This window comes from Hyla sarda, chromosome 6, assembly GCF_029499605.1.
Source record: "Hyla sarda isolate aHylSar1 chromosome 6, aHylSar1.hap1, whole genome shotgun sequence".
In the NCBI taxonomy this organism is placed as follows: domain Eukaryota; kingdom Metazoa; phylum Chordata; class Amphibia; order Anura; family Hylidae; genus Hyla; species Hyla sarda.
Window position 1 is genome coordinate 237428792 of NC_079194.1, and position 27350 is coordinate 237456141.

The 27350-nt window shown below is 46.2% G+C and overlaps 1 protein-coding gene across 1 annotated transcript in view; it reads left to right on the top strand.

Annotated features, from left to right (window-relative positions):
• SYT12 (synaptotagmin 12) overlaps positions 1–27350 on the top strand; it is a 114425-nt gene that overhangs the window by 80986 nt on the left and 6089 nt on the right. Inside the window, exons 5-6 of the mRNA XM_056526715.1 lie at positions 16660–16875; positions 18681–18801. Of these exons, the coding sequence (XP_056382690.1) occupies positions 16660–16875; positions 18681–18801 (337 nt within the window). The remainder of the gene's footprint in view (positions 1–16659; positions 16876–18680; positions 18802–27350) is intronic.

Here is a 27350-nt window from a genome sequence, read left to right on the forward strand (position 1 = left end):
TGCAGACTAGAATAGACTTGATAAGTGTCTTGACTTTAGTAGAGACAGCAGACATAGATGAGATGACTTACTGACAATGTGGCTGGTATGCAGGCTTTATGGCCTCCAGGTGTGCTGGACATAGGATCTGTAATGTCTGTGCTTTGCTGTCCTCAGCAGAAAGAAAAAGAATTGTAATGGCCGCCCCCTTATATAGAGGGGGGCTGAGCCAAAGCCCATTGGTCAAGCTGCGGGTCATAGGTTGCATACAACTGCTGGAGTCCTCCAAAGGTCCTTTAAACTGACTATACATTAGGACACTGACTATCCATAAAATAGATAACAGTAGACTAACAGCAGGGGAGACACTGCAGGAGAGCCCCCAGGTCACTGAGGAACTCAACCTGAGAGAGCCTAAGGGTAGTACAGAACCATGTTCTGTACTGGGGTATTACAAATCCCCCTACTTAACACAAATCACCCTCGATGCAGGTTCTGAGTTGAGGTTCGAGGTGGCCCTGGGGCCGGATGCAGTCCCGAGACATTTTTGCACACATACGTCCATTCCAGGCTGGTAAAACTGGAAACATAAGAGTCCCTGTAATATTGTCCATACATGCTCTGATTTTTTGGTGTTCAACTGAGAACAGGATTAATAAGGACTAGGACCAATACATGTAACCTAACTTTAAGGACCTTTGACTATGCATTTGGTGACTTGACTATGCAAAACAGTGTATTAAACACAACAGGACATTTGGACTATGCATGTAACATAATACTCATGACTAGACTTAATACACTAGTCATTTGCGGATTGGGTTGCCTGAGGCTTTCTGCTCAATGCCTTGGCTACTGGGGTCCCTTGGCATTGAAAACACTTCTCTCCAGAACACTATATTAAGTGTATTCTAGACATTTTTATGCTAGACAACTGATATAGATAACATTTTGACATTTCTGTTACCTTATATTGACTATGTGCAGTACTTTAGTATCAGCAATACCTTCTGGCCAGGAAAGCATCCTGTGCACAAACACAAGAATACATATGACATTAGACATATGACATTGTCAGGATCTGGATACTGTGAGGATACTGGTGGTGGATCCTCTGTGTCAGTGGGGTGATGACGTGGGCCGTACCAGGGGAACGGAGTCTAAGGGGTTACTGGTTTTCACCAGAGCCCGCCGCAAAGCGGGATGGACTTGCAGCGGCAGGTAACCCCCAGGTCGTTCCACCCGATAGCGACTCAACCCCAACTGACGGCTGAGACAGGCGCGGTACAAGGGATTAGGCAAGAGCAAGGTCGGACGTAGCAGAAGGTCAGGGCAGGCAGCAAGGATCGTAGTCAGGGGCAACGGCAGAAGGTCTGGAACATAGGCTTGGGACACACAAGGAAACGCTTTCACTGGCACAAGATCCGGCAATACTGGGAAGGGGAAGTGAGGTTATATAGAGAGGGCACAGGTGTGAGTACTAATTGGGCCAGGCGCCAATCAGTAGCGCACTGGCCCTTAAAATCGCAGAGAGCCCGCGCGCGCGCCGGGACTGAGCCGTCGGAGAACAGGACGGGTGAGGAGAATGGGATGCGAGCCGCGAGCGGGCGCGTCCCGCTACGCGGGTCGCATCCCCGCCGGTAGCATTAATGCAGCGCTCCCGGTCAGCGGATCTGACCGGGGCGCTGCAAGAAGGTGAACGCCGCGAGCGCTCCGGGGAGGAGCAGGGACCCGGAGCGTTCGGCGTAACTGACATTAAGTAGACAGTGTAATTTTGAGTGCTACAGTACTACTGTATGTGACTTGTGGTGTACATTACTTATGTGTACTTTTTATGTGTACATTATGTGGGAGATTTATCAAAACCTGTGCAGAGGAAAAGTTGCTGAGTTGCCCATAGCAACCAGATTGCTTCTTTCATTTTGCAGAGGCCTTGTTAATAATGAAAGAAGTGATCTGATTGGTTGCTCTGGGCAACTGGGAACTTTTCCTCTACACAGTTTTTGATAAATCTCCCCCTATGTGTACATTTTACGTGTACATTATGGGGGAGATTTATCAAAACCTGTGCAGAGGAAAAGTTGCCCATAGCAACCAATCAGATCGCTTCTTTCATTTTTCATAGGCCTCTTTAATGATTGGTTGCTATGGGCAACTGTACAACTATTCCTCTAAACAGGTTTTGATAAATCTCTCCCTATGTGTACATTAGTGTACTACACATACTGTTTATTGTATATGAACAATGTAGATCAGGACAAACCCCTGTAAGGATACAACCAGTCATCAGAAAAAGACTGTACACAGTGACCTTTTGGTGTACAATAACTTATATACACTTTTTTGGACCTTGCCAAACATACTACAGGACCATAACATTTTAGTGTACCCCCGTAACCATTTTTATAGAACAAAATATATTACTTTAGGTATTTACACAACAGTTCATGTACTGCTCAGTATTTCATGTACATAAAGGGGTTCGTTGATGTGGCTCAAGTCAGGGTCCCCCTCCTGACTTGTTTGTGCCTATGCAGAACTAATAGTGAATCTCCTTCACCCAGTAGTCTCTCGGGTGAACCCGGGCACATTACTTACAAATCTTGGTTGCAAAAAGAACAAACATTTTCTTGACAAGTCTGCCAGGTACATTTCTTGAATGTTGTAGGAATCTGGAACAACAAAAGTGTGCTACTGCACCACAGTCAGTTAGTCTTGCAACTAAAGTTTGGTTACATTTACTGTACACAAAGTTACTTAACCCCTTAAGGACTCAGGGTTTTGCACTTTCGTTTTTTCCTCCTTACCTTTTAAAAATCATAACCCTTTCAATTTTCCACCTAAAAATCCATATTATGGCTTATTTTTTGCGTCGCCAATTCTACTTTGCAGTGACAGTCATTTTACCCAAAAATGCACGGCGAAACGGAAAAAAAAATCATTGTGCGACAAAATCGAAAAAAAAACGCCATTTTGTAACTTTTGGGGGCTTCCATTTCTACGCAGTGCATATTTCGGTAAAAATTACACCTTATCATTATTCTGTAGGTCCATACGGTTAAAATGATACCCTACTTATATAGGTTTGATTTTGTCGCACTTCTGGAAAAAATCATAACTACATGCAGGAAAATTTATACGTTTAAAAATGTCATCTTCTGACCCCTATAACTTTTTTATTTTTCCACGTACAGGGCGGTATGAGGACTCATTTTTTGCGCCGTGATCTGGAGTTTTTATCGGTATGATTTTTGTTTTGATCGGACTTTTTGATCACTTTTTATTCATTTTTTTAATGGTATAAAAAGTGACCAAAATACGCTTTTTTGGACTTTGGAATTTTTTTGCGCGTACGCCATTGACCGTGCGGTTTAATTAATGATATATTTTTATAGTTCGAACATTTACGCACGCGGCGATACCACATATGTTTATTTATTTTTTTTATGGGAAAAGGGGGGTGATTCAAACTTTTATTAGGGAAGGGGTTAAATGACCTTTATTAACACTTTTTTTTTACTTTTTTTTGCAGTGTTATAGGTCCCATAGGGACCTATAACACTGCACACACTGATCTCCTATGCTGATCACTAGCGTGTATAAACACGCCTGTGATCAGCATTATCGGCGCTTGACTGCTCCTGCCTGTATCTCAGGCACGGAGCAGTCATTCGTCGATCGGACACCGAGGAGGAAGGTAAGGGCCCTCCTGGTGTCCGATCAGCTGTTCGGGACGCCGCGATTTCACCGCGGCGGTCCCGAACAGCCCGACTGAGCAGCCGGGTCACTTTCAGTTTCACTTTAGAAGCGGCGGTCAGCTTTGACCGCCGCTTCTAAAGGGTTAATACCGCACATCGCCGCGATCGGCGATGTGTGGTATTAGCCGCGGGTCCCGGCCGTTGATGAGCGCCGGGACCGACGCGATATGATGCAGTATCGCGGCGCGATCCCGCTTCATATCGCGTAAATATACGTCCTGCGTCATTAAGGGGTTAAACTGCCTTCTTTCTTTCCCAGTCTCGCCTACCAGGTGAGGTCCTAGGCTGTGAGATGAATCTAGGGTTGCGAGACTGGGCCCCTTGCAAGTGGTCAACATGGGTGTTCCATGTTACATGTGACAATCGAGAATTGGTGATGGTGGGGCTGACTGTAACCACCACCTGCACTGCAGCGGCTTGCGCCACAGAGGGATTACTCGTTGGTGCCTGTTCTTCTGGCCAAACCTCCGCCACTGCAGGAGTAGGCTGAGACACTTTCATCGGTAGCCGCTGATTAGGCCAAACCTCCTTTACAGCTGGAGTAGGCCAGGGTACATTAGTTGGTGCACGATGGTCAGGCCAAACCTCATCGCTCCTCGGAGTATGCCTGGGCACATCTGTACTAGAACGGTGAGGTAGGTACTTGGGATCCATCGCTGGTGGATCAGGATACTCCTCCTGGACGACTGCTCCTTTGGCACTTGGAGGAAGAAGACCGAAGGGGGGAAATAGGCGAATGGGATCTGGGTAGGAATTTTGGGTCTGGTGACAGCAGCTGCCCAATCCCCTTGCAAGCTTTGCACTGGAGTATATTCAACAATCTCCCCGCTCTTTAGAGGATGCTTTTCTGGGGGGGGGGGGGGGGGGAGATAGTGCCTCTGTACAGCTCTCCTTTTGACTAGGAATGCCTCCCTGGTGACAGTCCATAAGGGTGCCAAATCCCCGTACACGATCATGCTTTACTTCTGTGGCATGTCGGTGCTCCAGGGGTGGCTCACACTCTCAGGGATGCTCTAGTTTATGGATACACAGCGCATCTGGCTGCTTAGTGTCCTGTTGCTGTTTCTGCTTTACTTCAAAGGGCAGATGTTTAGGCCCATATCGTTGTAGCCTTTGCGCCCTCAGTTCCTCCATGATGGCGGCCACCTCTATGTCTCTCTTAGCCCTTTCGGACTGGGCCAGAGGAACTGGGGGCAGGGGCTTCCCGAGGAAGGGAAGTAGGTGCTCCCGCATGTACCAGATGAGACTCGGCTCATCGCCGAACAGCCACTTAGGGAGCGGTGGTGACCGGGGATGTGCTGGAGGATGTTGGGCCTTGGGTGCAGGCTCATGGCTGGAGGTGGAGGAAGGAGTAGAGAAATCAGCCTCAGCCGGGGTACTCCCATCAGACTCCTCCGTGGGGATCTCAGCCCAGGAACCCCAGCTGTGGTGGTGAGGCGACAATCTCACAGGTGACGGCCCACTCTGGAATCTTCCGTTGTCCCCTTCTCTGGGGTGATGGCCCACTTTCCGTCATCCTCGGGTAGAGACACCTTCATTAAGGTTTCTTTGGTCTCGATAGACAAGCGGTGTAGATGCTCCGATAACTCTTGGAACATCTTCATCCGATCCTCTGGCTCCATCTTGGGACTCCTGGTGCACATGGATCGCTGTGACTCCGCCATGTTACTGCTCACTGCCAGCACTTCCTGTAGACTGAGAGGTCGGACTCCGCTTTGCCTTTTATATTGGTCTCCAACAAGATGGTCGCTGGCCGGAAGGACGTCATCAGCGGAGAACATGACAACAGAATGTAGGCCCACACAATATGAAACGGGAATCAAATGCAGCCAAAAACATTACCGTAGAAACATACCAAGAGCCTGTAAATCCCACTCATGGAAAACTTAAAGTCACAAAAGGGGAAATATACAGAAAAGAGAAATTCCAGAGGTCAAAGAATATTCAGAGGTGACATAGAACCTTCTCATCCATAGCCCAGGCTGGACAAGCTCTAACAGGATGGTAAAGTCCACATCAGCCTGGGGGTGGGGGGGTCCATGCAGTCGCCACCGCAGAGGCAGCTGTTGTCGGGATGCAATCAGGGGAGGGCCTCATCTGGCGATGAGGCAGCGGAGGGCGAGCCATGCCCTGTAGAAGAAGGGTACATCGACAAGGCCACACTTCAGTGTGATGTTGCTTAGGGTCCACATTGTATCCTAGCCCTGCTGAGTACTGATGCCTATAACGCATCGTTACTGTGCTGTTTTTACAATATAGATGTTCTGTAAAACATTTTACGACAACATATTCAATTTAACCTGTTCTCATGACTATCTCTGGATTAGCAGCAACCATCCAGAAGCTTTATGTTACATATCATGGATATCTGATTTGAGCCATCTTATTTGTTAATATTTTGTTTGCAATATAATCCCTATCCATACATTGTAGAATCCCTAATGTTTATATACAAACAGAGTCATCCTGCTATTTAGCTTGTGTCTTTGGTTGGGATTACCATAGTCAGTGATCATAGCTTCATTACAAGCTTAGTCCGATCAATACAGTAAATGGACAGGCAGGCTGAGGTAGCATTGTAGCATAAAATGCTTGTGTCTCGGGGGGGAATTAATTAAAGTGACCTTGTGTTCTGCAGAGCGGAGCAATTAGAAAGATGAATTTACTGCTCCAGCTTAACGGGAAACATTGCGAATATTAAAGGGCAGAACTGTCACATTATCTGGGCGCACATTACAAGAATATCACTCATTGAGGAGTTGTCATCTGCTCTTTGGGGTCAGTCGCTGTAGGGGAAGAACTTATATATGAAAGCACGAATCAATGCAAGCTGGTAACCAATATCGAGAACAGGAACTTACCAATTAACATATACCAAAATAAAATGTTATGACCCACCCTCTACTATATAAAATATAAATATTTATTGTTTATCAATTAAGACATACAATATAAAGTGCATAGAGAAATCAAATACATGCAAACCAGGTCAGCACCATCATCAGTCAGTATATAATGCCAATAATATATATATATATAGAGAGAGAGAGAGAGAGAGAGAGAGAGAGAGAGTAGGGATATACCGATACTAGTATCGGTATCGGGGCCGATACCCGGTATTTGCATGGGACTCGTCTAATGCCCCCGATACCAAAGCTGATACCTGGTGGAGTGCTCCGCTGCTTCTCTGATCCGCATCATGCCGCAGCCCTGTTCTGCCGTTCCGATTACTGCTGCTGCTCCGTTCTGCCGTCTGCATCCTGTGGTCTTATGGGGGAACATGTGACACACACGTCACTCCACGTCCTACCCTGCGCCCAGTATAACGCTACGGAGGAAGCAGAGTGACGTGTGTGTCACATGCTCCTCCATAAGACCACAGGATGCAGACGGCAGAACGGAGCCTGCTGGCTAAAAGGGGGGTCCTGCTGGCTAAGAGGGGGGACCTGCTGGCTAAAAGGGAGGTCCTGCTCACTAAAAGTCAGGTCCTTCTGGCTAAAAGGGGGGTCCTGCTGGCTAAAAGGGGGTCCTGCTGGCTAAAAGGGGGGGTCCTGCTGGGTAAAAGGGGGGACCTGCTGGCTAAAAGGAGGGCCCTGCTGGCTAAAAGAGGGGTCCTGTTAGCTAAAAGGGGGGCCCTGCTGGCTAAAAGGGGGCCTTGCTGGCTAAAAGGGGGGTCCTGCTGGCTAAAAGGGGGGCCCTGCTGGCTAAAAGGGGGGCCCTGCTGGCTAAAAGGGGGCCCTGCTGGCTAAAAGGGGGGTCCTGCTGGCTACAGGAGGGCTGATACAAATGTCTACAGGGTGGGCTGCTGTCTAATGTCTTCAACTATCTATACTACTTACAAGGGGATACTACCTACTATTAAAGGCAATCTTACAGCAGATTCACCTGCACTAACTTAAATTTATAGGTAGATAGTGCAGGTGACCCGGTTTCTACCGCTGCTCACCATGTGTACATCAGTCATCGTTCTCGCCGCCAATACAAATTCCCTGTTCTGTCCAATGGAGAAGAGAGAAATCTTGGCTCATACTACAGCAGCCGCCTCCATTGTACACAACAAGGACCCACATATCATACGGTAAACAGCACCAGAAACCGGGTCACCCTGCTGTCAGATTCCCTTTAAAATATAAGTACTTGTACTTGGTATCGGCGAGTACTAGAATTAAAGTATCGGTACTGGTACTCAGTCTTAAAAAAATTGTATCGGGACATCCCCAATAGAGAGAGCAGGAAAAGATATAACTATACCAAAATATGGAATATACAGACTTGATATGTAGGACAACCAGTCTAAGCAAAAAGAGATTAAGGGTATAAATAGAAACATTATAACATTATAAACCACAATGGATCATAGCAACCATGCATGTAAGACAAAATAGCCCTCTCCCGTGTACCATAATTATCTACCTAAATTAACGCGAATCTACAATGAGGGACATTTATGAAGGTATATAGAACCTTTTTTTTTTCCTTACTTCAGGCGCACAAAAAGTTGCATGTGTGCCTACGCACTGATTTTTCTGCAAACACCCCACCCCCCACCGCCAGCACCCTAAGGCAGCTGCTTTGGCTGCCTTAAGCTAGCACCAGCCCTGGCTGATACACCAGGATTAAACTGAGAGAACAGCAAACACAAGGCACAGAAAAAGCAATTACATAAGAATGAATCAACTGGACTGACCAGGAGCAAAACTCTGCTAGAATACGGATATAAGAAAAACAAGAAATACCGAGTTTAAATACCCAGAGCATTTGCTATATTACGCACCCTCTGCAAAAGTTAGACATCTTTAAAGAAAGACTGACCAATCAGAAACTTGTACTCCAAACAAGCCATGAGTTGAGCAGCAAAACCAGCTAATCCACACTAATAAGTCAGCTGTGGTAGTGGATAAGTTTTTATGGTGATAAAAACCCCTTTAATGGGGTATTCCTCTGGAAAACATTTTTTTTATATCAACTGGTGCCAGAAAGTTAAACAGATTTGTAAATTACTTCTATTAAAAAAATCTTAATCCTTCCAGTACTTATCAGCTGAATTTTTTTTTAGTCTGACCACACTGCTTACTTCTCTGTCCAGGTCAAGAACTGTCCAGAGTAGAACCAAATCCCCATAGCAAACCTTTCCTGCTCCGGACAGTTCCTGACATAGACAGAGGTGTCAGCAGAGAGCACTGTGGTCAGAATGAAAATAACTACTCAATTTCCTCTGGAGCATACAGCAGCGGATAAGTACTGGAAGGATCAGGATTTTTAAATAGAAGTAATTTACAAATCTGTATAATTTTCTGGCACCAGTTTTCCAGCGGAGTATCGAATGGAATGAGGAATTGTAGAGGAAAAGTGTGTAGAGTCATTGTTGGATTTGAGGAGCTTCTGTTGGGGGAATAGATCCTAAATCATGAAGTAGGTTATTAAAGGGGCTATCCAGTGGTATTTTTTTTTGAGGACTTAAGCAGTGAATGACATTAAAAATAAAAAATGTTACTTAACTTACTTACCTCCAGTGCTCTAGCAGTGGCTCCGGAGCTTAACTTGCACTGACGTCAGCACCGCCCGTCAGCAACGCTGCCCACTTAGGAATATTCATCCCCCCTCCCTCCAGCTCTCTCTCTCTTTTCGCAGCTCCTAACTGGACTTCACGGCGCATGTCAGGAAGCGGCGCATGCGCAGTGAAGATCAGTTGCAGTGAAGATCAGTTAAGCTACAGAAACCTCGCCCGTGCCAGTTACAGCCATATTTCCAGACATAATAAAACTAAGATTGCGGGCGAACGGCCTGGCGGATCCGGCCAATGTAGGGATCATAGGACTCCCGCACTATCCATCAGTACCCCTGGTTAGTGCGGGAGCAAACATGTGACTGTTTTCTTTTAAGGACACAGACAGTTGTATTTTTGCATTTTTTTTTCCTCCTCGCCTTCTAAGAATCATCACTCTCTTATATTTCCATCCACAGACCCATATGAGGGCTTGTTTTTTGCAAAACACATTTTACTTTGTAATGACATCACTCATTTTACCATAAAATGTACGGCGCAACAATAAAAATATTATTTATGTGGGGAAATTGAAAACAAAACCACAATTTAACACATTTTGGAAGGTTTCGTTTTCACGCTGTACACTTTATGGTAAAAATGACATCTTTTCTAAAGCCAAGTTTAAAAAAAAATCTCAAACTATTTTAACAAAATATGTATGTTTGAAATTGCCCTATTTTGACCACCTATAACTTTCTCATTTTTCTGTATATGGGGCAGTATGAGGGCAAATTTTTTGCTCTGTGATCTGTAGTTTCTATCGGTACCACTTTTGCTTATATTTTACTTTTTAATTTAATTTTTTTTTAAATACAATGTGACAAGAAAGCAGCAATATTGTACTTTTTTTTTCTTTACATTTACGTCGTTCACCATATGGGATAATTAACATTATATTTGGTAAGTCAGAGATTTACACACGTGGCAATACCAAAGTTTATTAATAATTTTTTTTACACCTTTTTGGGGGTAAAATGGGAAAAAGGGACGATTTACATTTTTATTGGAGGAGGGGATTTTTTTTTACACTTTATATGTCCCCATAGGGGACTATTTATAGCAAACATATGATTACTAATACTGTTCAGTGCTATGCATAGGGCATAGCACTGATTAGACCAGAGCTGAAGACCTCTGGAGACGGTCGGAGGCAGGTGAGGGGACTTTCGGCCGCCATGCTGGATGATCGGATCCCCGCGGCAGCGCTGTGGGCGATCCGATCATCCATTTTAAGTGCAGCATCTGAGGGGTTAATGGCGGAAATCAGCGTGATCGCTGATGTCCGCCATTACCAGCGGGTCCCTGGCTTCTGATAGCAGCCAGGACCTGGCGTGCATGATGTAAGCACCGGTACGGTGCTTGTGGTCATGTACATTACGTAAATGCACGTCCTGGTGCGCGAAGTACCACCGCACCTCAAAATTTATGTCAGATGTCGTTAAGGGGTTAAATTTCCCTATACCTTTGCAAACCAAGCACATCAAATAATTTTTTTTTGTTTAGAATAATGGTTATTGTTGTTCATGAATTAAGGGCCCATGCCCATCATTGCTGTATCTTTGGCTACAATCTAAGACAGACAACTGAAATCCCTCTTGAGTACGTCACCCCCTTTTATTATTAATTTGTCTCCATTAAAACAACACCTTGGAAAATACCCTATCATGCGCTAAAAAATAACTAAATATAGATAATGTATTATTTATATGTCCTTAGATAATGTCAATTCACCACCATTAGCAATTACATGGCAACAATTGCTCTCTCTACAGTTGCGCTCATTACATTTAACCTCATTTTTTCTCGATATTTCCTCTTGTCTCAGAAAATATGCAGGAGCCTCAGAGATTTGAACAGCGGGCAGCAGGATAGTTAAAACCCAGCAACATATGACAGATAATCCCCCGTCTCTGCAGGAAATCCCAGTTGCATCAATTTGTTCCTTTTGGAAATGTTCATTGCTTGACTGAGTTTGCTGCATCAGATGCTGAGCTCTTAAAAATATAAGAGACTTACAGTTGAGAATACAAAGGCTCATTGGTGAGAAATACTGAGCTCTCCCAGTCATATCTCTTAAAGGGATTGTTCACCTTTTATCATTATGTCATGTTAGATCCAACATTCTCTGCTGATTTATTCCTTAATATACAGTTATAGCTTCATTTTTCTTATACGAAGCCCTAAATATCTTGTAGAGACCTAGAATTCACCCCTTAAAGGGGTACTCCACTGCCCTGGCATTCAAAATATTTTGTTCCGAATGCTGGGTGCGGGCCGCAGCGGTCGTGAGGTCACGGGCACGCCCCATGTGACGTCACGTCACCCCTCCTCAGTGCAAGTCTATAGGAGGGGGCGTGGCAGCCAACACGCCCCCTCCCATAGACTTGCATTGAGGGGGCGTAGCGTGTCATCACGAAGGGCGTGGTCGTGAGCTCACAACCCCCACAGCCTGCACCCAGTGTTCGGAACAAAATGTTCCAAACACTGGAGCATGTGTGGGACAACTACACAGGGCCACTGTGGGCAAGGTAGCCTTGTGTGTCAATTAAGAGGAGGAACAGTCGTGACATAGAGAAAAGCCTTGGGGCCCCTGAAGTGTAGCGAACCCAGGGTCCTACCTCTTTCACAGTCCTGGACGACTTCTGGTCGATTTTAAAAAAATGTTTTATGAATTTACAGTCCCCCCCCTAAATTATGAAAAAATGTATGTCTGGATTTGGCCTGTAAAGCTCTACTGCAATGTGTGTGCATCTTAACAAAGTCTTTGTTATGTGACAGATAACAGGGAACCTTTCATCAGTTTAATGCTTCCCAAATCATGGGCAGCATAAAACTGGTGCAGGCAGTGTAGTCTTGCAGTTCATAGTGTACCGGCATAGTGCTGCCTGCACTTGTGCTGTCAGTTTGGGCAGCATAAAACTGATAACAGGTTCCCTTTAAATAATAACATTTTGGCTGCCATTAGCCACCACTAGAGGAGCTTGGGAGCTTAAAGGGGTACTCTGCCCCTAGACATCTTATCCCCTATGACACAGGGGCCGGAGCACAGTGACATCACGGCTCTGGCCCCTCGTGCCGTCACGTCACGCCCCCCCCCAATATATAAACAGTATGAATACAAGCAGACAGACTAATTGTCTCTGTAGAGGAGTGTAAATCTCCATAACAGCAGCAGCGTTTGAGCGATATTGAACTAATTCAGTGTCCTATGAGAGCATGCTCTGCTACTTCAGTGTCCTATGAGAGCATGCTCTGCTGCTTCAGTGTCCTATGAGAGCATGCTCTGCTGCTTCAGTGTCCTATGAGAGCATGATCTGCTACTTCAGTGTCCTATGAGAGCATGCTCTGCTACTTCAGTACCCTATGAGAGCATGCTCTGCTACTTCAGTATCCTATGAGAGCATGCTCTGCTGCTTCAGTGTCCTATGAGAGCATGCTCTGCTGCTTCAGTGTCCTATGAGAGCATGATCTGCTACTTCAGTGTCCTATGAGAGCATGCTCTGCTACTTCAGTATCCTATGAGAGCATGCTCTGCTACTTCAGTGTCCTATGAGAGCATGCTCTGCTACTTCAGTATCCTATGAGAGCATGCTCTGCTACTTCAGTGTCCTATGAGAGCATGCTCTGCTACTTCAGTGTCCTATGAGAGCATGATCTGCTACTTCAGTGTCCTATGAGAGCATGCTCTGCTGCTTCAGTGTCCTATGAAAACATGCTCTGCTGCTTCAGTGCCCTATGAAAACATGCTCTGCTACTTCAGTGTCCTATGAGAGCATGCTCTGCTGCTTCAGTGTCTTATGAGAGCATGCTCTGCTGCTTCAGTGTCCTATGAGAGCATGATCTGCTACTTCAGTGTCCTATGAGAGCATGCTCTGCTGCTTCAGTGTCCTATGAAAACATGCTCTGCTGCTTCAGTGCCCTATGAAAACATGCTCTGCTGCTTCAGTGTCCTATGAGAGCATGATCTGCTGCTTCAGTGTCCTATGAGAGCATGATCTGCTGCTTCAGTGTCCTATGAGAGCATGATCTGCTGCTTCAGTGTCCTATGAGAGCAGGCTCTGCTGCTTCAGTGTCCTATGACAGCATGCTCTGCTACTTCAGTGTCCTATGAGAGCATGCTCTGCTGCTTCAGTGTCCTATGAAAACATGCTCTGCTGCTTCAGTGTCCTATGAAAACATGCTCTGCTGCTTCAGTGTCCTATGAGAGCATGCTCTGCTGCTTCAGTGTCCTATGAAAACTTGCTCTGCTGCTTCAGTGTCCTATGAGAGCATGATCTGCTGCTTCAGTGTCCTATGAGAGCATGATCTGCTGCTTCAGTGTCCTATGAGAGCATGATCTGCTGCTTCAGTGTCCTATGACAGCATGATCTGCTGCTTCAGTGTCCTATGACAGCATGCTCTGTTGCTTCATTGTCCTATGACAGCATGATCTGCTGCATCTAGCCCATGCTCTGCTGCTTCAGTGTCCTATGAGAGCATGCTCTGCTGCTTCAGTGTCCTATGAGAGCATGATCTGCGGCTTCAGTGTCCTATGAGAGCATGCTCTGCTGCTTTAGTGTCCTATGAGAGCATACTCTGCTGCTTCAGTGTCCTATGAGAGCATGATCTGCTGCTTCAGTGTCCTATGAGAGCATGCTCTGCTGCTTCAGTGTCCTATGAGAGCATGCTCTGCTGCTTCAGTGTCCTATGAGAGCATGCTCTGCTGCTTCAGTGTCCTATGAGAGCATGCTCTGCTGCTTCAGTGTCCTATGAGAGCATGCTCTGCTGCTTCATTGTCCTATGAGAGCATGATCTGCTGCTTCAGTGTCCTATTAGAGCATGATCTGCTGCTTCAGTGTCCTATGAGAGCATGCTCTGCTGCTTCAGTGTCCTATTAGAGCATGCTCTGCTGCTTCAGTGTCCTATGAAAACATGCTCTGCTGCTTCAGTGTCCTATGAGAGCATGCTCTGCTGCTTCAGTGTCCTATGAGAGCATGATCTGCTGCTTCAGTGTCCTATTAGAGCATGCTCTGCTACTTTGTATCCTATGAGGTGTATTCTTTACACTGAACCCATAGGGGTTAAAAAAATCCTCTTGGATATGTGTTGATAAATAATACTTAACTTTTAATGTATATAAATAAAAAGTGAGAACGAACATTTAAAACCACACCTCATGAGGTGACACTATTTTACTATTGGTCCCTACTGTACACTAATTAATCTAAACGCCACTGTTAGTCCCAATTTAGGGTATGTGCCACTATATCAGTCCACTATAAGAACGTCACTACAATAGACTCCAATTAGAGATTTGGAGTGGACGTATAGTGGTAATAGCTTGTAGGCTGACCAAGGTAAATTTATTTTATGGCCAGCCCACCATTGAAGCCTGTGATGATTGACATCAACCACTGTTCAAGATAGAGTTAGCCAACCCCCCACCACACTGTGCACCGCGGGTGTGGGTTGGACGGTGGTGCTTAGGTAGGAATTAGTTATTTATGTACATTTCACTCTTTAGGTCACAATGAGGTGCAAATTTAAAATAAAATGTTGTCACCCTGACATGTTTCGCCCCTCACAGGGCTTTATCAAGGAGACAACTGACAGCAATGAGTGTCTCAGTGCTTCTGAGCTATTTATACCATTTTGGGAGGGTCTAATTTAGACCTCACCAATCAGAAACCGTATACATATCTGCCAATAAAAATGACACACAGCGCTTATTTCCAACCAATCACCATGCTATCTACTCTGTTATTAACTTACTAACCAATGTATCACTTGCACATCACACGCCACCGCACTTCTAGCCAATCAGGGTATGTGAACGTCATCTCTATACACAACACACATTTGCCCAATCGCAGCGTTCCGCAGACGAGCCTCCTCGTCACCATGATCCGGCTCCGCGATTGGTTTCGTTTTCATGCATCTGTGATTCTCACTGGGACTAAGGTGCCTCCTACCAATCACGCTAGAGCTCCACCGGTATCCGCCCACAGTATCCTTCCAGCCAATCCTTCCAGCATACTGCCGTTGTTTACTCACGTGATCCTGGCCATGTGGTACCTGGTCAAATGAGCTGCGCATGTATCTAGAGTTTGTTTATCCGTTGGTATGGAAACATCACAGTGCAGGTATTACCTACATACTGTGATAGAGCAAAACAGTGTATTTACGGAATAGCTTATAAACAAACAGGTAAGTAGATGTTCTATTTAAATACAATCGATATGCGATGGGTGCGTGGTCACAAAGCCAGGCATCTTAGTCCCAGTGAGAATCACAGATGCATGAAAACGAAACCAATCCGGATCATGGTGACGAGGAGGCTCGTACTCTGCGGAACGCTGCGATTGGGCAAATGTTTGTTGTGTATAGAGATGACGTTCACATACCCTGATTGGCTAGAAGTGCGGTGGCGTGTAATGTGTAAGTGATACATTGGTTAGTAAGTTAATAACAGAGTAGATAGCATGGTGATTGGTTGGAAATAAGCGCTGTGTGTAATTTTTATTGGCAGATATGTATACGGTTTCTGATTGGTGAGGTCTACATTAGACCCTCCCAAAATGGTATAAATAGCTCAGAAGCACTGAGACACTCATTGCTGTCAGTTGTCTCCTTGATAAAGCCCTGTGAGGGGCGAAACATGTCGGGGTGACAACATTTTATTTTAAATTTGCACCTCATTGTGACCTAAAGAGTGAAATGTACATAAATAACTCATTCCTACCTAAGCACCACCGTCCAACCCACACCCGCGGTGCACAGTGTGGTGGGGGGTTGGCTAACTCTATCTTGAACAGTGGTTGATGTCAATCATCACAGGCTTCAATGGTGGGCTGGCCATAAAATAAATTTACCTTGGTCGGCCTACAAGCTATTACCACTATACGTCCACTCCAAATCTCTAATTGGAGTCTATTGTAGTGACGTTCTTATAGTGGACTGATATAGTGGCACATACCCTAAATTGGGACTAACAGTGGCGCTTAGATTAATTAGTGTACAGTAGGGACCAATAGTAAAATAGTGTCACCTCATGAGGTGTGGTTTTAAATGTTCGTTCTCACTTTTTATTTATATATATTAAAAGTTAAGTATTATTTATCAACACATATCCAAGAGGATTTTTTTTAACCCCTATGTGTTAATTTGTTGTTAGGGGTCGATACCTCTGTATGTGTTGTTTGGCCACAAAATAGTAGTGAGAGTATTCTTTACACTGGGCTCGGTACATTAGTCTGAAGCATCATAATTTGTCACTTAGTTTGTGCGCTTCAAAACATTGGAGCATAGTTTGAATATTCCACAGAGACCTCCGTATTTCTTCCAGCAGAATGCGCATCTCATTTTAACATATGCATACAATTTTTGTTTTGACAGATACAGAGAAATGCATATTCGGTTTTATTTGATGAAAAGTTTTCCATTCCCCTCGATCCGTTGGCGCTAGAAGAAAACAGCCTGAGGTTTTCTATTTTGGCAATAGATGGGGATGAAAGGAATGTGAGCACGGGAGTGGCTGAGCTGAAGTTATCAGACCTGGATTTGACTGTGCGACCTTTCAATACATGGATATACCTCCAAGACGTCAATAAGGTCAGTGTATTGATTTTCTTTACTATTAAGGACTAAAAAAGGTAAATGAAGCAACAGTAAAATCTTCCCAAAAGACCACCTCTGTGTGAAGACCACCCTCTTATCCAGACCAGATTTTCTCTTACTGATTTTCAGCACCACCATATATTATGCATACTGGCACTGGCTTAGCTATAGGGGGTGCAAAAGTAGCAGTCTCATTAGGGCCCTGGTGCCTTAGGGGCCCAAAAGCACATCTGCCCTATAAGAGACCAGTATTATATTTGGTTCATGGGACCCTGTGGCAGGTTTCGTATCAGGGCCCATAAGCTACAAGTTACGCTTCTGCACACTGGCCAACTACTATGAGAATACCACCCACAATATTGGTTGGTTACCTCAATGGGTGAGATTTATCAAAACCATTGCGAAGGGAAAGTTGCTCAGTTGCCCATAGCAACCAGTCAGATTGCTTCTTTCATTTTGAGAGGCCTTATTAAAAAGGACAAGTTTTGATAAATCTCCCCTATATCCTTTCATTATGATCATTTGTTGTTATTTTGGTGGCTTTATGTAGTTGCTTGAAAATGTTCTTCATTGTCGGCTGTTTTTATGTTTTTTATTTTGAGTGCAGCTCCTAGAGGGAGTCTAAAGTATTCTGAAACCTCTTGTCTTATCATTGGCTACTTCTCTGACCCCATCTATTATTGCTCTGACAGTTCTGATTGGCTATATAAAAGCACAAACCCCTAGACATCTTATCCCCTATCCAAAGGGGACCCCCGCAATATAGCAGGCGGCACCCACCTGTTACTGCTCCGGAAGCGCTGGAGGGTCTGGGTCCCGACCACGGGAATGGAAGATCGTGACGTCACGACTCCGCCCCCGTGTGACGTCACGCACCGCCCCCTCAATGCAAGTCTAAGGGAGGGGGCGTGACGACCCTCCAGTGCTTCCGGAGCAGTAACAGGTGGGTGACGAATGCTATATTGCGGAGGTCCCCAGTGGCAGGACCCCCGCGATCAGACATCTTATCCCTTATCCTTTGGTAAGATGTAAGGAGTAGTCTAATATAACTATCCACACAATCTGTAGGATCTCCCGCCAGGTGCCCCACCCCTATGCATAAATGGAGTGTGTCAACAACAGCACAACGCTGTGACCAACACAACCCCCCTATACATCTCTATGACAGAGCCAGTCATACCCGAACGCTGTATCTCTCCCATAGATATACATGGAGGGGATTTGTTAGCCACCGTTTCGTGCAGTGGTCGACACGCTTCCATTCATGATGAGAGTGGGGCACCGTACAGAAGATTGCTGGGGGTTCCAACAGTCAATTAGGCGATAACTTTTGTTATACTGGATAACCCTTTCCTGGGTTAAGTTACCTTGGTTAAAAGACTTTACAGGAAATTTACCAATAGCTTTCCATCACTATTTTAATGACAAATTGTGCCACTCTCACCACAAAAACAAGAAAAAAGTGGGATATCCACTCGCCAATGGGTTTGTTATAATTAATGGCAAAAATCTATGCCAAAATAGACCATGAACAACATTACAAAATGAGCTAAAACACAGTATTTTGGAAAAACAAAACTACATCATGACATCTAAGCCATCTAATGACCATTATATGCACAAATAATGTCAAAAACAAAATCACAGTTTTTTGGCTGAGCAATGTCCTGAAGATGACTTCGTCTAAAGCAAGAACAAGAGATCGGCCCTGTCCCAAACATGGTTTTGCATCTGATTTATAATGGTAAACAGAAGATTAGGTGAAAATCCCTTATGTAAACCGCAGTGTTGTCTTTTAGGCCTCAGATGCTGTAGGAGAAATTCTGCTGTCTCTCAGTTTCCTTCCTACCGCTGAACGTCTTACAGTGGTGGTAGTGAAAGCAAAGAACCTACAGTGGACAGAAGGGAAGTCAACAGCAGGTAAGAGCATCGGCCGTATTGTATAAGACCAAATTATTGTGATGATTACAGCATAACAAGTTGAACAAATTCTTAAAGTCTACCTGTCTCTTTTAAAAACTTTTGATATGTCCTAAAGACATGTCAACATTTTGATCAGTCGGGATCTGAGTGTTTAGACCCTGGTCGATCACCAGAATGAGCAAAGAGACATTGTTAAGTTTGTGTTGGTTATGTGGCACAGAGCTTGAAGAGAGCGCGCTTAACACGCTCTTCTCCCAGCTCATTCTAGCAATCCGTCAGGGTCTAAATGCTCAGACCCTTACCATTAAAAACATTTGACTTTACATGTAAAAAGATTTTATTTAAGTGACAGTGCCCACTTATTCTATATACATTTGTAGCTTTGTTCCAGGGCATCTATAAAATGGGTCATATTTACACATAGGCTCAGATTTTTCAAGCTGTTTGAGACAAAAACTGCCTGGCTTTGCCCATAACAACCAATAACAACCAATTGCTATGGGCAAAATCAAAATTTTTTTCCCAAGCAGATTGAAAAATCTGGACCATAGTCTTAATCAAATATCCCACTGTTTTCTGTGTACAGCTTCTCTATACACCTGTCTAGAGAGTCAGTCCATTTTAAAGTGCACCACCATCTGACCTTTTTAAAGTGACACTCTGAGCACAATGTAAGTATTGTAACGGCTGGCCACCTAGAGGTATTAAACATGCCTTGGCCTTTAGTTTTGTGATGTTTTTTTTATCTGAGTTTGTAGCATGAATTGATTGTTTTCCACAGATATTACAACCTCTGCTGCACATCAGTGGGCTGGCAGCAGTAGTTGTCATAATCATTGCCCCATTATTCAGGAGCTATGGGCAGAAGCTGCAAAGTGCTGAGCATGGTGGGGCATGAAGATGTCACAGGCTATTATAGACTCTTCTGACTATTCTTCAGTGCCCAGGCAAGGCTCTGTGTTTGCCTATTTAGTATAGAACCCAACATGTTTCATGACTATGTCCATGGCTGGCTCTGCATATAGGCAAAATAGGCAGCCGTCTAGATGGCCCTCTAGATGTGGGCGCCGCTGTGCCTACTGCAATAAAGTTAGCAAGTATCCGAAGCACCCGCCCATCAAGCAAAACTCGCCACGCTACCCCCACCCTACTATAATTATCAGCATTTTGCAGCCTGCTGGAGGAGCGCAGCCATGGCAGACGGGAAATCACTAAGGTCAGGTCCATCCAACATCCTGTCATCGCGCGTGCCTCCATACATCAGGAGGAGCCAATGGCATGGTCAAGGGGCGGAAAAATTAGCTTTTGCCTAGGGTGGCAAAAATTCCATGTCTGTCAGCCAGTGCAATGAAAACAGGGGCCTATAGAACAGGCATAGGCAACCTTCGGGACTGCAGATGTTTTGCACTGCATCTCTCACGATGCTCTTACTGCCAAAATGCTGCTAAAGCATAATGGGATATGTAGTCCAGAGGATCTGCAGTGCCGAAGGTTGCCTATGCCTGTTCTAAAAAGTAGTGGATCCAGCGGTGAATCCACCAGTTTTCCTTTCTGGAGATCTCAATCATCACTTTATGCCTGACATTTGCATCCATGCTAACAGTAAAGAGTCTCATTACCATAAAAAAGGGTCTTTTGGGTGCATGCTAACAGTAAAGAGTCTCATTACCATAAAAAAGGGTCTTTTGGGTGTAGGCTAGAATAAAAGGTGGCTGAGGCTTATACGCATAAGGTTGTACATTCCAGAAGAGCTCTTAGAATTTTTATACATGAATCTACAGCACTTTAGTAAAGATGTATAACCCTGGCAGTAAAATCACTTGGGTTATATTTGTATGTGGATGCTGTGTCTTGTTCTAAAATTTTATGTGGTTATAAAAATAATGATCTCCTAGTGTTAAAGTATTGAAGAATAATTCTTGCCCAAACTCCTCATTGAAAGGTAATCGTGGGTATTCATCACCTTGCAGAAGACGATGGGTCAGCAAATATTTCATGGTTTTTGCTCCTGGCATATTAACACGCCACCTCGGTAATACCAATGAGCACAAAGGAGCTTTGTATTCCTAAGAATTACAGCGGTGTCAGGGCAGTCGTTTATCTTTATCTCACGTAACAGAGAGAAAAAGCAAATATTTTCTCAACTCTTAGGACCCCAGTATGAAGGTTGGGACGCAATGGAGAGTAAAGTCCAACATGACACACACTATGATTGGACCTGGAAGACATTTTATCTGCTGCAGACATTTGCAAAATTCTACTATTTCCTTATATTCTTAACAGTGTGTTTTTTGACCTTTCAACATTTTTTGGACACCCTAAACCCTTCTTGGCTGAATTGGTGGATTGTAGCAGGCTATGTGTATTTGATGGTGTCGCAACTCTTCTGGATGCAGATATCGAAGAAAACAAGGATCTGGAAGTGACTTATTTCCCTCATTACATTAAAAACGCTTGCATGTTAAACCAAGACAAGTGTGCATGTGTTTGGGGTTGTCAGCAGGAAGAGCTGTTGACTAAAAACTATAGGAAATGTATGGACAGCTTTTTTTCTGCTTGAACACCAATACATTTATATTTAGTCTCAAGAGCAGATTTATGATTTAGACCACCACAGTATATCCATACATAGGCCTACATTCATGCTGCATAATACAAACATACATACATCAAATGTTTCCATAGATATGCTGTATATGTAAATGCAGAGCCTGTTGTGAACAGGTTTAGGTGCAGATTGGTTTTGTGCAACTATTACAAATATAGAAAGCCAGCCATGACATAGACACAGCATTACGCCAAACCAGCACATATTATGAGAGCTTTCATATATATATATATATATATATATATATATATATATATATATATTTGAAATATGTTAATTTCATATAATGCACCAGTTTAGACCTAGTTTTCTTAATGGGACAACCCCTTTAACATGTGTCCTGAGATCTTCTGAATGTGGTTTGCATGGTTCATAGCAATCAAAGAACCAGTCAGTAACCAGGTTATGTGTGTCTTTATTTATTGGAAAAAGTATCCATGAAGCTCTCTCTTCTAATTTTAGTCCAGATCTCTGATGAAGCTCTGAGGAGCAAAACATGTCAGGAGGGCTATGTGTTTGAGCTTTTAATTAGCCTTTGTCACCAAGCATATTTTAACTCTGTTGTAAGGACTGCAGCCATCAACATTACATATGATTTGAGCCAGTCAGTGCTGCCTTCTAAGAGCAAAATAAAGGAGAAGACAAGGAGAGGACAGCGCCTCGTGTGATTCCGTGGGTATAATTCCCACTTTTACCCCAGTGTGATATGTGCTTACCTGGGGGACTTTTGGAAAAGGTGTATCACCCCTCCGTGTGGCGTCAGACAGGAGATCTCGGGCTGCAGCCTGCAGGAACTTGGCCGAACACCTCGGGTGGCGATCGGCAGGAGTTAACGTTCTTGGAGAAGGAAGAAGATGTTCTGCGCCGCTGCAGAACCTTCTAAGAGCGGAAGCTCTAATATGTTACAGTGATGCACGTTCACTATAGTTAGACTGGTGACACCGGTATTTTTAAACTTCCTTTAGTTGTACCTTTTAACATATATCAATACAAGTGAAGTTTTAGGGTGGTGAACAGTTTGGGTATTAGTGATACTCTTTGTAGTATTTGTGGTGTTTAGTTGTAACTTACCTGCTGGTGCATTATTATTATTATTATTTTTTTGTGTGGAATATAGTTTATTCCTCCTGCTCAGTAGATACTTTACAAGGTCCTCTAGTGTAGGATGCCACATAAATGTTTTAGAGGAGCAGAGACTCCTGTTGTTTTGATGGGAGACCCTGATCTCTACAGTAAGCAGTAAGGATCTATGCATTGCTACTTACTATCCTTGGGCACATGGAACTTAATGCTATACAATGCTACTTATGTTTATTACACACGCTGGGCTAAGCACTTGGACCCCCTGACAGGCCAGATGGACAGAAGTTATTACATAGTAGCAGGAAAAGTGATTAGTGTTTGCAGGGCCGGATTAAGAGCATAATGGGCCTGATGCTGAAGATTTTGATGGGCCTTTTTACAGAAATATATAAAATAAAAACGCAACACAAAGCAATTTTGTTCAACACAAATAAAGTGAATTCGTCACATGTTTTAAGCACATTAAATTAAAAGGATAGATCTTTATGTACCTGCCTTTAACATATAACTTATATCTCAGACTGTGCCATATACAATTCATAAGCCACCCACCTGGCCAGGCTACCCTGTTTTGGGTCAATGCAACTGTCGACCTGAGAAGGCCGGCAGAGAGATCAGGGCACTTCTTCGGGAGGGCTCTGTACACTGAGGACAAGCAGGGCTCTGTACACTGAGGACAAGCAGGGCTCTGTACATTGAGGACAAGCAGGGCTATGTACACTGAGGACAAGCAGGGCTCTGTGCACTGAGGACAAGCAGGGCTCTGTACAGTGAGGACAACCAAGGCTCTGTACACTGAGGACAAGCAGGGCTCTGTACACTGAGGACAAGGAGGGCTCTGTAAAGTGAGGACAAGCAGGGCACTGTGCAGTGAGGACAAGCAGAGCTCTGTACACTGAGGACAAGCAGGGTTCTGTGCAGTGAGGAAAAGCAGGGGTCTGAGCAATGAGGACAAGGAGGGCTCCGTAAAGTTAGGACAAGGAGGGCTCTGTAAAGTGAGGACAAGCAGGGCTCTGTAAAGTGAGGACAAGCAGGGCTCTGTGCACTGAGGACAAGCAGGGCTCTGCACAATGAGAACAAGCAGGGCTCTGTACACTGAGGAGAAGCAGGGCCCTGTACACTGAGGACAAGCGGGGCTCTGTGCACTGAGGACAAGCGGGGCTCTGTACACCGATGACAAGCGGGGCTCTGTACACCGAGGACAAGCAGGGCTCTGTACACCGAGGACAAGCAGGGCTCTGTACACCGAGGACAAGCAGGGCTCTGTACACCGAGGACAAGCAGGGCTCTGTACACTGAGGGCTCTGTACACTTAGGACAAGTAGGGTCCTGTACACTGAGGACAAGCAGGCCGTACACTGAGGACAAGCAGGGCTCTTTACACTGAGGACAAGCAGGGCTCTGAACACTGAGGTCAAGGAGGGCTCTGTAAAGTGAGGACAAGCAGGCCGTACACTGAGGACAAGCAGGGCTCTTTACACTGAGGACAAGCAGAGCTCTGTACACTGAGGACAAGCAGGGCTCTGTGCAGTGAGGACAAGCAGGGGTCTGAGCAATGAGGACAAGGAGGGCTCCATAAAGTGAGGACAAGGAGGGCTCTGTAAAGTGAGGACAAGCAGGGCTCTGTACACTGAGGAGAAGCAGGGCTCTGTGCACTGAGGACAAGCAGGGCTCTGTACACTGAGGACAAGTAGGGCCCTGTACACTGAGGAGAAGCAGGGCCCTGTACACTGAGGAGAAGCAGGGCTCTGTGCACTGAGGAAAAGCGGGGCTCTGTACACTGAGGACAAGTGGGGCTCTGTACACTGAGGACAAGCGGGGCTCTGTACACTGAGGAGAAGCAGGGGTCTATACACCGAGGAGAAGCAGGGGTCTGTACACCGAGGACAAGCAGGGCTCTGTACACCGAGGACAAGCAGGGGTCTGTACACCGAGGACAAGCAGGGGTCTGTACACCGAGGACAAGCAGGGCTCTGTACACCGAGGACAAGCAGGGCTCTGTACACTGAGGGCTCTGTACACTGAGGACAAGTAGGGCTCTGTACACTGAGGACAAGCAGGCCGTACACTGAGGACAAGCAGGGCTCTTTACACGGAGGACAAGCAGGGCTCTGTACACCGAGGACAAGCAGGGCTCTGTACACCGAGGACAAGCAGGGCTCTGTTCACCGAGGACAAGCAGGGCTCTGTACACCGAGGACAAGCAGGGCTCTGTACACCGAGGACAAGCAGGGCTCTGTACACCGAGGACAAGCAGGGCTCTGTACACCGAGGACAAGCAGGGCTCTGTACACTGAGGGCTCTGTACACTGAGGACAAGTAGGGCTCGGTACACTGAGGACAAGCAGGCTGTACACTGAGGACAAGCAGGGCTCTTTACACTGAGGACAAGCAGGGCTCTGAACACTGAGGTCAAGGAGGGCTCTGTAAAGTGAGGACAAGCAGTGAGGACAAGCAGAGCTCTGTACACTGAGGACAAGCGGGGCTCTGTGCACTGAGGACAAGCGGGGCTCTGTACACCGATGACAAGCGGGACTCTGTACACCGAGGACAAGCAGGGCTCTGTACACCGAGGACAAGCAGGGCTCTGTACACCGAGGACAAGCAGGGCTCTGTACACCGAGGACAAGCAGGGCTCTGTACACCGAGGACAAGCAGGGCTCTGTACACCGAGGACAAGCAGGGCTCTGTACACCGAGGACAAGCAGGGCTCTGTACACCGAGGACAAGCAGGGCTCTGTACACCGAGGACAAGCAGGGCTCTGTACACTGAGGGCTCTGTACACTTAGGACAAGTAGGGTCCTGTACACTGAGGACAAGCAGGCCGTACACTGAGGACAAGCAGGGCTCTTTACACTGAGGACAAGCAGGGCTCTGAACACTGAGGTCAAGGAGGGCTCTGTAAAGTGAGGACAAGCAGTGAGGACAAGCAGAGCTCTGTACACTGAGGACAAGCAGGGCTCTGTGCAGTGAGGACAAGCAGGGGTCTGAGCAATGAGGACAAGGAGGGCTCCATAAAGTGAGGACAAGGAGGGCTCTGTAAAGTGAGGACAAGCAGGGCTCTGTACACTGAGGACAAGCAGGGCTCTGTGCACTGAGGACAAGCAGGGCTCTGTACACTGAGGACAAGTAGGGCCCTGTACACTGAGGAGAAGCAGGGCCCTGTACACTGAGGACAAGCAGGGCTCTGTGCACTGAGGAAAAGCGGGGCTCTGTACACTGAGGACAAGTGGGGCTCTGTACACTGAGGACAAGCGGGGCTCTGTACACTGAGGAGAAGCAGGGGTCTATACACCGAGGAGAAGCAGGGGTCTGTACACCGAGGACAAGCAGGGCTCTGTACACCGAGGACAAGCAGGGGTCTGTACACCGAGGACAAGCAGGGCTCTGTACACCGAGGACAAGCAGGGCTCTGTACACTGAGGGCTCTGTACACTGAGGACAAGTAGGGCTCTGTACACTGAGGACAAGCAGGCCGTACACTGAGGACAAGCAGGGCTCTTTAAACGGAGGACAAGCAGGGCTCTGTACACCGAGGACAAGCAGGGCTCTGTACACCGAGGACAAGCAGGGCTCTGTTCACCGAGGACAAGCAGGGCTCTGTACACCGAGGACAAGCAGGGCTCTGTACACCGAGGACAAGCAGGGCTCTGTACACCGAGGACAAGCAGGGCTCTGTACACCGAGGACAAGCAGGGCTCTGTACACTGAGGGCTCTGTACACTGAGGACAAGTAGGGCTCGGTACACTGAGGACAAGCAGGCTGTACACTGAGGACAAGCAGGGCTCTTTACACTGAGGACAAGCAGGGCTCTGAACACTGAGGTCAAGGAGGGCTCTGTAAAGTGAGGACAAGCAGTGAGGACAAGCAGAGCTCTGTACACTGAGGACAAGCAGGGCTCTGTGCAGTGAGGACAAGCAGGGGTCTGAGCAATGAGGACAAGGAGGGCTCCATAAAGTGAGGACAAGGAGGGCTCTGTAAAGTGAGGACAAGCAGGGCTCTGTACACTGAGGACAAGCAGGGCTCTGTGCACTGAGGACAAGCAGGGCTCTGTACACTGAGGACAAGTAGGGCCCTGTACACTGAGGAGAAGCAGGGCCCTGTACACTGAGGACAAGCGGGGCCCTGTACACTGAGGACAAGCGGGGCTCTGTACACTGAGGACAAGCGGGGCTCTGTACACTGAGGACAAGCGGGGCTCTGTACACCGAGGACAAGCAGGGGTCTATACACCGAGGACAAGCAGGGGTCTGTACACCGAGGACAAGCAGGGCTCTGTACACCGAGGACAAGCAGGGGTCTGTACACCGAGGACAAGCAGGGGTCTGTACACCGAGGACAATCACAGGGCTCTGTACACTGAGGACAAGTAGGGCTCTGTACACGGAGGACAAGCAGGCCATACACTGAGGACAAGCAGGGCTCTGTACACTGAGGACAAGCAGGTATCTGTACACTGAGGACAAACGAGGCTCCGTACACTAAGGACAAGCAGGGCTCCGTACACTGAGGACAAGCGGGGCTCCGGGGCTGTAGTAGTGTGGAGGATGGGGGGGCTTTAGCATCCTCAATCTCTACACAGCTACAGCCCCCCCCCGGACATTCTCCACACTCCTACAGTGACCCCCCCCCCCCCTCTGCCATCCTAAACTACACATTTCCTTCCCAGCCGAAACCCGCCCTTCCCCACCTCCATAGTGTCCGCACCTTGTAGAAGCAGCAGCTCTTGGCAGCGGCGGGATCTCCTTCTGCTGCTTAGCAGCTGGGGTAGGGACACGTCCGTGACGTCGGGCATGCATACGCTCGGACATTTTAAAGCAGCAGCGTCCCTGCCCCTGCTCAGTTTATTTGGA